General features: G+C 29.7%; 2 protein-coding genes across 2 annotated transcripts; both read left to right on the top strand.

Moving 5' to 3' along the window:
• The first annotated feature begins 2,093 nt into the window (after positions 1–2,093).
• LOC110651328 (geraniol 8-hydroxylase-like) lies at positions 2,094–4,438 on the top strand. The gene is made up of 2 exons (XM_021806630.2): positions 2,094–3,138; positions 3,708–4,438. The coding sequence occupies exons 1-2, from the start codon at positions 2,239–2,241 to the stop codon at positions 4,311–4,313; spliced, it is 1,506 nt and encodes a 501-aa protein (XP_021662322.1). The 5' UTR covers positions 2,094–2,238; the 3' UTR covers positions 4,314–4,438.
• A 3,395-nt stretch (positions 4,439–7,833) lies between these two features.
• On the top strand, positions 7,834–9,007 carry LOC110651330 (geraniol 8-hydroxylase; the record flags this gene model as incomplete). The annotated part of the gene is given in 3 exon segments (XM_021806631.2): positions 7,834–8,046; positions 8,049–8,162; positions 8,336–9,007. Coding segments are annotated over 3 exon segments (933 nt in total), but the record flags the coding sequence as incomplete, so codon positions are not given.
• Between the last annotated feature and the right edge of the window lie 2,723 nt (positions 9,008–11,730).

Consider the following 11,730-nt stretch of genomic DNA (forward strand, 5'->3'; position numbering starts at 1 on the left):
ACTCATAAGTTTGATATGCAAATATGTGTCATTGTTTTGCCTTGTGTAAAATTCGATGACGAATTTTCTATAAGGGAGGAAGAATGTAACATCCCTAATTTTCAAGTTATTTTATATATATATATATATATATATATATATATATATATATATATATATATATATATATATATATTATTCTAATACTGGTATTGTGGACTTCGCGTATGTACTTTCATTTCGTGGAAATTCGATTGTCGCCCGGATCTGTAATTTTGGGCCGAGCAGATAAGCTACTGGAACCATTTCAGAACCGGGTCAAGATTATAGGCTACCCCATCATTTTCAGACGTTCTGGACGCGTTCCAGTTGTCAGATTTGGCATAGGTAAACTTGAACTCTATATTACTCAATTTTTGCCTTGTACTAGGTTAGAATAAAATTTATAAAATATTCGTGGATGATAAGAAAATTACGATTCCTATTGCAATAACCTTATAATATAGTTAAGGACCACGGGACAGGTTTATAGAATTTTTAAAGTTAGTTTGGATAGTTTTTGAAAAATATTAGTTTTAAAGTCTTATAATTGAATTGTCTAATGTTGTAATTATTGCTTGGTTTGGAGGGCCCAGGAGGGGCCATATAATGATGATGAGATATGGGTTGAGTTTAGAAGTGTTATTTGAACCATTTTGCAGGTTGGGTAGGTCATAGGTATAGGGGAGACTCTGCCGAATTTTCAGCACAACTTAGGGTGTCTTTGGTCTTTTCTAAACTTGTATTGAGTCAAATATATTAAATAATTACAATGAAATTGTCAGGTGAGCTGGGACAGCCTTCCTTCTCCGCCCAGCCGCCGCAGTGACCTCGGTTCAAGTTTATAAGTAAAATATTAATTTTAATTATAATTTTGATATTATTATATGTTCAAGTATGCTCATGCATCACTTATAAATATGTATCTATGTAGTTAAACACTAGGCACATTTTATATTGCATTCATAATTGTTGAAGTACCATGGATGTTGTTTGTGGTAATTTGGAGCAATATGTGTGCGTGGAGTGCGTGTGGTATGGTATTGGATATGGACAGGACGGGTAGACACGGCTTGAGAGACACTCGTTGGAACCTTGCATTTGGTTTATTAAGCGAAAGTCCGGCTTGAGAGACACTCGTTGGCAAATGTTGGATTAAAAAGGCTGTATACGGAATCAACTCCCATATATGTATTGCTTGACAGTGTTGGGTGTGTGAGTGCTCCAAATTACCTTTTTGCTGTTATGATATGAAAATTATGATGATGTTGCATTTCACTCCACAAGGTGCATTAGCTTTAGATAGTTATAGAGATTATGATTAAAATTGGTATTTTACTCTCTGAGTTAAACGCTCACTCATGTTTATCTAGTTTTCCAGGCTACAGGAGGAGTATTTGTTGTGGCTAGCCTGTTCTTCTTCTTCGCAGGTCCATTAATAGTATTTAATGTATTTTGTACAATTGAGTTAAATTTTAGACTCCGTATGTGTTAAAAGTACTTATTTTTATTTTGGGTCTGTATTATAAAAGTTATATTGGACCTATTTAAGTTATGACATTTTGATTATGTGATTATATATTGTATTTAACGGTCGGACAAGTAAAAAACTTCCCGCTGAATAGTCCATTTTATGGTCAGATTCTGTCCTGTTGAATTCTTGAAATTGGGCCCAAATGAGCCTTAGAGTTGGATTGAGGAATAGTTAGGCTTACTACGGGTCACGGGGGCTTTAGGCTGATCCAGGTCCTAGTGCCGGTCTGACCCATAGGTTGGATCGTGACAATTATCGTTATAACACGCATACCAGCAAAGTGATATATGCACACTGAAATTGAATTAAAAAAAAAAATAGGGTCTACAACCTTTGGAAGACTTGATCACATGACTTTCTTTGATCAGGTTCCAGCCAAGCCTAGCTACTACCATTTTATTCGCAGTAAAATATTAATCAGAAGATTTATCATTAGTCGAAGAGGGCTGCAATATAATAATTGCTAATTAGTTGAAAGTTCAATCAAATATTTTACCAGCTGCCACATTATATATTGTTTGAAAGTTACATCGTTGAAATAACTTGCCAAGATAACATCATAATCCGCATGGTAAAGTTTTGGAAGGGCATAGGTCATGGTAACAATATAATATATTCTTTGGTAAGTGGGTTGTGATTTTTTGCATTCAAGCAACGACAGAAACCAATTTCCCAAGAGAGTTGTGATGATGGAGTTACTGGGTTTTGTACCAATTCTTCTCTTCACCTTCGCCTTTCTTCAAACTCTGATTTTTATTTTGAAGGGAAGCCAAAAAAGAAGAACGGGCAAACTTCCACCGGGTCCAGCACCCTTACCAATCTTAGGTAACCTTTTGGAGCTTGGCGACCAACCTCACAAGTCCTTGGCCAAGCTTGCCAAGATTCATGGTCCGCTGATGAGTCTAAAACTAGGCCAAGTAACTACAGTAGTCATTTCTTCTGCAACACTAGCCAAGCAAGTTCTCCAAACACTTGATCTCACTTTCTCTAACCGAAATGTTGCTCAGGCAGTCCTAGCGCATAAACACCACCAAGACTCGGTGGCTTGGCTACCTGTTGACGCTTCTTGGAGAAATCTAAGAAAAATTTGCAACTCTTACATCTTTGCCAATCAGAAACTTGATGATAACCAAGACCTCCGGCTCAAGAAAATTCAAGAACTTCTTGCTGATGTTCAAGAAAGTTGCCGTGTAGGTGCTGTAGTAGATATTGGCCAAATAGCTTTCAAAGCTGCACTTAATGTCCTGTCTACTAATATTTTTTCTCTGGATTTGACTGATTCAAGTTCGGATACTGTACGGGAGTTCAAGGAGGTTATAAGGTGCATCATGGAAGAGGTAGGAAAACCGAACTTGGCAGATTATTTCCCTGTGCTCAGAAGTATTGACCCACAAGGTATAAGGCGTCGCATGACCATTTATTTCGGGAAGGTACTTGATCTGTTCGATCGTATAATTGATCAACGGTTGCAATTAAGGAAAAAGCAGGGCTATATCCCAGTAAACGACGTGCTTGATATTCTTATCACCCTCAATGAGCAGAACAAAGAAGAGATTGATAGAAACCGCATGAAACATTTGTTCTTGGTTAGTTCACTTTATTCCCTGATCTCTCTTTTCTTACTTGGACTTTTATTTTGAACTCTTCTAGCGCGTGTTTTGTCTGTGCAAGCGAGAACAAGAAAATGGTAAGAGTGGCACCAGAAGGTAAACCGGTGAGGACCCTTCAACTTAGAAGGGTCGTATTTCGGTAAAAAAAAGTAAAAAAGAATGGGGAGAATAGGAGAGGGAGAGGAACCCTTTCTCCTTACTTGTTAATAAGAAAAAAAATTTTTTTTTTTGTTTGAGAATAATAAGTAAAATTCTTATTTAGGTTGAGCTCAATATAAAACTAAAATATAAATTTACAGATTTCATCATATATTTTATTTTGATTTATAGTAATCAATTGTAGTAATAAAAATATATAAATTTTTTTTATTTAAACTCAGTTAATATATTAAAAATATAAATTTTACATAATTATATTTTAAATTGGTGATGGATAAACTTTAATTAAAAATTTTCCTTTCAAGAAATATTATCTGAGGGTATTTTCTTAATTAAAGGGAGTATATATAACGTCTGATTATTTTATATTTAATTATTTATTATAGGACCTATTTGCTGCTGGGACTGATACAACTTCGAGCACATTGGAGTGGGCAATGACAGAACTTCTACGCAATCCCAAGACTTTAATGAAAGCCAAAGAGGAGCTTGAGCAGATAATTGGCAAAGGCAACTTGTTACATGAATCAGACATTGCTAAGTTACCTTACCTGAAAGCAATTATCAAAGAAACTTTAAGATTGCATGCAGCAGCTCCCTTACTAGTCCCCCGCAAAGCAGGGGCAAATGTAGAAATTTGTGGCTTCACAGTGCCTAAAGATGCTCAAGTGCTGGTAAATGCATGGGCCATAGGTAGAGACCCAAGTCTATGGGAGGATCCAGAGTTGTTTCTGCCAGAGAGATTCTTGGGGTCGGATATGGATGTTCGAGGGCGTGACTTTGAGCTTATCCCTTTTGGTGCTGGAAGGCGAATTTGCCCTGGATTGCCATTGGCGATCAGAATGTTGCATTTAATGTTGGGGTCACTTATTAATTCCTTTGACTGGAAACTTGAAGATGGGATTACACCAGAGAGCATGGACATGGAAGATAGGTTTGGCATCACCTTGCAGAAGGCTCAACCTCTACGAGCAATAGCTGTGCAACTGTAGATGGAGCCCATCACGTGATACAACTAGTTAATAGTTACCCGATTTGATGGATTCATATAATAATTTATCGGGTTTTGTAATAAATTTGAATTTAGAAATAATATTTATATATGTGTTTGATATGCTATTTAGATTTATTTTATATTAATAATAAGATATTATTTACCTATTACAAATTTATTTATGGTAATAGAAAAAATTTTATAAAATGATATGTTTATTTTTAATTTTAATATATAATATTTAAATATTAAAAAACAATTATTTATTTATAAAATATTTTTATTTTACATATTAATTATAAATTTTGAGAATAAAAATATTTAAAATTAAAATATTTTTAATATTTTCAAATAAAATTTGAAAGTATTATTAAGATACATATAAATATAATTTAATAAATGTTAAAATATTGATTCTAAAAGTAAAATATAGTTGATTAAATTTATTTAATTTATATTAAAGTGTAATATTTAATTAATATATTTAAATAATTTTTAGTGGCTTATCGGTTGAATTGTTAATTCACTAGTTGAATTAGTATATCGTCGACTTATCCTTAAGCCGGATCAAGCTTCATACCGATTTTAATAATTATGTTTTATACCCATTATCTTAAATACTTAATTGACTTAAACATCAGAATGGTTGGTTATAAATCGGCAACCTGATCACCCTTAGGTGTATTTCATGCTACCATCAACTTCAAGCTGGTCAAAGAGCTTAAGGTAGCACCAATATGATAATTTGTTTCAGCATAATATAAATATTAGTTAACATTTAATAGATTAAGACATATGATTTTAAATAATTAAAATTAATAATATTTAAATTTTTTAAAAGCTTTTATTTTTTTATTAATTAATTAAAAATATTTGTTATATTTTTTCAAGACATTCATTAGCACATAGAGATGGTAACAGGTCGGATTTTTATGGGCATTTGATTTGAGTGAACTTTAATAAGACGAATTTAAGTAGTATATAATTAAATTTGAGATAGCTCTAAATTTAAAAAAAAATAATATTCAGATTGAATTTATATTTTACATGTTAAGTATCATTTACTCAAATTCGTATATAAAAAATTTTAATTAAATATAAAATATATATTTTATAATAACATTTATAAATTTTTATTTATTTTATTTTATATAAAATGAATTTAAATATTTTATGAAATTATTAAATTTTTAAATATAAATTATTAATTAAAATAATTTTTTATATAAATTATTTATTAAAATATATAAAATTAAATATATTTAATTTTTTTAAAATAATAATAATTAAATTTAAAATAAATTGAGATGTTTAAAAATAAATTTTAATTAAATTTAATATAAAATTAAATTTTAATAATATTAATTAAATTTGAGTTAAAATTATGTAATTATCATGAGTACCCCTATCCCATCCCTACTAGCGCATGTACCATTATATATATATATATATATATATGTAAACAGTCTCAAAGTTTTCATTTAACACGCGTAACCTTACTACCACCCAACCCACTAAATATAAAAAGGAAACAAGCTGTCAGCTGTCCCAATTTTCAAAGTCTGATTTACGTGCGGATCCATTTTCTTCTTCTTGTTTAGATATTCTCTCTTTTCCTTTTAAGGCCTCACTTATCAAAGACTTCTAAGATGCTATTTAGTATTTTAATTATAATTATAATAAAATTTATTTTATTTATATTATTTAATAATATATTATTTATATTAATATTTAAAAATTAAATGAGTGATTTATAAAAATTTATTTTTTCTATCTTTTAAAAGTTAAAAGAAAATTTTGATCAGATCAATATTAATTTAATAATTATTTTTAATAAATACTTTTATTTTAAATCATCATATAAAAAATTAACTATCAACAATTAGCAACTATTAAAATAATTAATATCGCCAAACAGGATCAAAGTTGTTACATTGCAGCTTACTTGTTATTGCTTCGCTAGTTTTTATGTTTCTTTATTTTTTTTCTCCTTCTTGCTTGTTTGAAGCTAGAATAGAATCAAGATGCGTTTAAAATGTTAGAGTATCACGTTTTGAGACGCACGTCCCAGTTCGTGGCTCAAAGGAGGTAGCAAATTTGATTACCATGACATTAAATAATATTTAATCATATTAATAGACCACTAAATTAAAGAGACAATTTAACATAAAACAAATATGTATCGCTCAATGGCAAAGCTATAAATCGATACACATTACAATTTTAAAAGGTCTCAACAAAATTGACATTAAACCAATCATATGAACATTTGACTATATCATATCTAAACTTTGTTACTTTAATGGTGTGACTTTTTTTAATTATTATTTAAAAGAGTTGCTTAAGATGTAAAATTAAATTAAATCTCTAGTAACTTGATAAACAATTTTAATAGTCCATATACATAAATAATATGTCAAAATTGCTGTTAATATCACGTTATTCTATAAAGCAATGAGATCTTTGAGTCAAAAATTAAAGGTAAACAATAGTTCATTTTGAACGATTTTTGTTTAAAATTTAAGAGAATAATACCGAATAGTAGGATCTCATCAATTTTGATTAAATTTAATTATTAAAATTTTTTATTTTTATTAAATTTTTAAAATAATTTTAATTTAAATTGAATCAATTAATTTTAATTTAATTTTAATTAATTCAATTTTAGTTGATTTCACATCTTTAAATTTGGTTGTGATTTTCAATCTGACCGTGGCTGGCTCTGCTACAAAATATCTCCATCAATGTGGAAAGAAAGTCGGTGAGGAGGACGCAAATTAGAGCTACTTCTGCCAAATTGAGGACGGCTTCAATTTAATATTAGCTAATTTGTTGATTAGTTGAAACATTTATCTTTTGTCCTGCTAAAAAAGTTGCACCATCGTTGAAATAATAGAATATTCAATTTTAAATGTATTTCTGCATCAAATACTCATAAAACTTTATTTTCATAAAACTTTATTTTTATTGTTAATTTCTTATTAAATTTTTAAAAAATATAGGGAAATATAAAAAAGGATATCATTAAAACATATTGCAGGTGTAAATGCACACGTATAATATGAATAAAATTAATAAAATATATAATTTATAAAAAAATAATGAATATCAATTATTATTTAGTAAAATATAATTTATAAATTTTATTAATTATAGTAATTGTATGACTTTTTAAGTTTCATCCTTTTTAATATATTTTACTCTAAAATTTCTTTTGTTTTTTTAAAAATAATTTATATATATTTTTCATAAAAAATATTTTTTATTATTTAATTGTACTGTTAAATTTATAGTATGTATTTATATATATATTATATGTGTATAAATATTTTTTATATGTAAATAAAATGATTAGAATTTAAAAAATAAAAAATATTTAAAAAAAAAGAGAGTCTTTTTTTTTAATTTAATTTTTTCTTTATTTATATATATATATATATATATATATATATATATATATATATATATATATATATATATATATATATTTTTTACTCATTACCCCAAACACTAATATTTTTTCTCTTGATTTGACTAATTCAAATTCGGATACCGTACGGGAGTTCAAGGAGGTGGTGAGGTGCCTTATGGATGAAGTAAGAAAACCAAACTTGGCTGATTATTTCCCTATGCACAGAAAGATCGATCCACTGGGTGTAATGCGTCGCAGAACAAATCACTCTGCAAGGATTCTTGATCTGTTTGATCGTATCATCGATCAACGTTTGCAGAGTTAAGAAAAGAGCAGGGTTATATCCTAAACAACGACTTGCTTGGTACCCTTCTCACTCTGAATGAACACAACAACAAAGAGATGGATAAGAATTGCATGGAACATTTGTTCTTGGTTAGTTCAGTTCTCTCTGATTCTCTCCTTTCACTTGATTTTTTTTTTTTTAATGTTGGATTTACTCTGTTCTTTGTCTATCATGTATTTGTCATGTTCAATTAAGCAGCCCTTTCCACTTTGTTCCCTTAACTAATATGGGTCTCATTCACCTAATCGTATCTTAATTATAGGATCTATTTGCTGCTGGGACTGATACAACCTCAAGCACATTGGAATGGGCAATGACAGAACTAGTTCGCAACCCCAAGACTTTATTGAAAGCAGGAGAAGAGCTTGAGCAGATAATTAGCAGGGGCAGCTATATGCAGGAATCAGACATTACTCAGTTACCCTATTTGAAAGCAATTATCAAAGAAACTTTCAGATTGCATCCGGCAGTCCCCCTACTCTTGCCCAGCAAAGCAGGGGTAGACGTAGAAATCTGTGGCTTTACAGTTCCTAAAGGTGCTCAATTGTTGGTCTATGCATGGGCCATAGGTAGGGACCCAAGTCTTTGGGAGGATCCAGTGTTGTTTATGCCAGAGAGATTCTTGGGTTCGGATATGGATGTTCGAGGGTGTGATTTTGAGCTTAATCCTTTTGGTGCTGGACGGCGAATTTGCCCTGGATTGCCATTGGGAATCAGAATGTTACACTTAATGTTGGGATCACTGATCCATTCCTTTGATTGGAAACTTGAAGATGGGATTACACCAGAGAGCATGAACATGGAAGATAGGTTTGGCCTCACCGTACAGAAGGCCCAAAGACTACCAGTTATACGTGTGGAATTGTAACAACATGATTTCACGTTTTGATAAATTATTAGGTATATACAATGATATAAAATCACATTATAAATCATGAACAATAATTTCTATATTTGTGTGAATATAAAAATGTGTTTTATATATATATATATATATATATATATATATATATATATATATATATATTGTAATAGCTGTTGATTATAATGATTTTTATAGAGTCTTATCATAATTAATGGTTAAAATATATTTATTATATTTTTTATAATATTATAATAATTTTAATATTATTAAATTAAATTTATTAATAATTGTAAATATCTTGTAATTGGATTATACTGGCAAATGTATATAATAATAATAATAATAATAATAATAATAAATATCTTGTAATTGAATTAAATTAAAAAAGTGTTACCGAACAGTAAAAGTGCTTGAAGAGTAATAATAAAAGTGTTAAAAAAGTGTAATCCATTAAATTTATAAACATGAAACAAGAGTTTAAACGAGAGTGGAAAATATTTGTTTACTTGCAATTAAAAAGTTAAAAAATTATTTAAAACTGATTTTTTTAAAATAATATTTTAGATATTATTAAAAAATAATTTAAAATTTTATTTTTTTAAATTATTTTAATTAAAATTAAATTAAAAATAAATATTTTAAAATAATATTTATTTTATTCTACATTTACACCTTTCTTTCATTTTCTCTTTATTTTTTTTATCTTTTCATACAAAATAATATAAGTTATCTATTGTAATACCCCAATTTTTGAAGAAATATTAAATACGATTATTATTTGAATGGAAATATAATTTATAAAGTTTTGGTGAGAAAAATTTAATTTAATTTTAAACATAAAAGTAAAGTTTTAAAAGTTTTAGAGTAGAAAATATGATTTTTAAAGAATTTAAGGACCAAAATGAAATTTATTTAAAAAGAGAGGCAGCTCGCAGCCGCTTCTCCAGAATTATAAAACCAAAAAAATGGAGAGTAGAAGAATCAAGAAAGAGAAAAGGAAAGGAAAAAGAGAAAGAGAGAGAAGGGGAAGAGAAAGAAGGGAAGGAGGGAGATAGTAGCTAGATTTTTGAGATCTCTCTAGCAAAGATAGATGCCAGCAAAGGGAAAAGAGGAAGAGTAGTCTGAAAAGTAAGAAATTAGAGAGAGAAAGAGATGAAGATGATGATAGGAGCAGAAATAGGGATTGAGCAGAAGCAGCAACTTTGTCTTTCGTCCAGATGAGTTTGGTGCATCTTTTACGGTTCATTTTTAGATATGTTTGAGGTCTACAAGGATTGAGCAGGAGCAGCAACTTCGTCTTTCGTCCAGATGAGTTTGGTGCATCTTTTATAGTTCATTTTTTGATATGTTTGAGGTCTATATGTGTAAAAGTTATTCTTAAAATTTGATAATTTTTCAAATGTTGAATTTGAAGAAATAAGTTGTTGAACATAGGCTGACTGCATTTGAAATTCTGAATTTTAAATGCTGAAATTTGAGGAAAATAAATAGTTAGGATGCTTAGAAAATTATAAAATTTAGTATCGATAATCTTTGGATGTTGGGGCTGTTGTGGTAAATTTTGGTAGATTTTAAACTTATAGTTTGTAATATATAAATTATTTTGTATGAGTTGTCTGAGTAATATTCTAAAAAAATTCAGAATTTAAAGGATTTGATAGATATTTTGATATCTCATGATGTAGAGATAATTTAATGCTAAAATTTTTATTGATGTTGTATTTTGATGTCTTTAACATATGGTTAAAATTTGAAATTTATCTAACAATTAGAATATTTTATATAAATTTGAATATACAAATTGTCAATTTTAGTATTAAGGATTGGGTTAAGTTGAATGTGTTATTTTGATGGAACTAAAATTATTTTGAGATAGTACGTATATGGTGTTTAATAAATTTTGAAGTCATTATGGAATATTTTTGGAAAATAAATATAAATGTTTAGTTGGATTTTTGGTGATATGGATATATTTTGGAATATTTTAATTTAGATTTGAGTATGAAGTGTTGGAATTAATAATTGTATGAAGATATAAATTCAAAATTTGGGTAAGTTGATATAATTATTGAATAGTAGATTTTATGTAACACCCCGAAATTTTAATTTTTATGAGCATTTTGGTATTTTAATTTTATTTAAATTTTAGGAATTTTTTTGAGATATTTCGGATTTTAAAAATCGGGTTCGATTTTCCGAAAATATAAACTTTGATGATTTTTAAAAACTAATTTAAAGACCACGTGGCAAAACTAAAAATATATTTGGAGTCTACGTATTTTTCTGAGTTTTACGGAATTTTTTCGGAATTTTTGGACCTCGTTTTCGGTCCCGAGGCAGAGTAAAAATTCAGAATTTTGTATTTCGAATCGAACCGGCCGAATCGAACCGGACCGGATCGGACCGGTCGAATCGAACCGGCTCCCTTTCCTTTTTCTTCTCCCGCGCGCGTCGTCCCTCTCTTTTCTCTTTCTTTTCTCTCTCCTCCCCTCGCGCTGCCGCCGCTCGATTTCTCCGGCCAAATCCGGCCGATCCGGCCTCCGATTGGACCGGGTCTTGTGTCTAAAATCATCTACTCGGCGAGAGCTTTCCATAGACACCAAGAACGCCGAAATCCATCGAGCGGATTGTCCGATTTTTGCTCGGGAAGATTTTAGCCCATTTCGACTTTTGGGCTAGATTTCTCGAAAATCGTGAATCCCACGAGGAAACCGAGGCCACCAAAGACGCTCCATTCACGAGAGCTTCGCAACGACATAAATTTCGAATTTTTCGACACCGTTTTGGTGGGT

This window comes from Hevea brasiliensis, chromosome 16 (assembly GCF_030052815.1).
Source record: "Hevea brasiliensis isolate MT/VB/25A 57/8 chromosome 16, ASM3005281v1, whole genome shotgun sequence".
Lineage (NCBI taxonomy): Eukaryota > Viridiplantae > Streptophyta > Magnoliopsida > Malpighiales > Euphorbiaceae > Hevea > Hevea brasiliensis.

Bases quoted from the DNA above. Each gene is read 5' to 3' on its own strand.
- LOC110651328 (XM_021806630.2), top strand. From the start codon at position 2,239: ATGATGGAGTTACTGGGTTTTGTACCAATTCTTCTCTTCACCTTCGCC. The intron at 3,139-3,707 runs GTTAGTTCACTT...TATTTATTATAG, and splicing joins GCATGAAACATTTGTTCTTG to GACCTATTTGCTGCTGGGAC.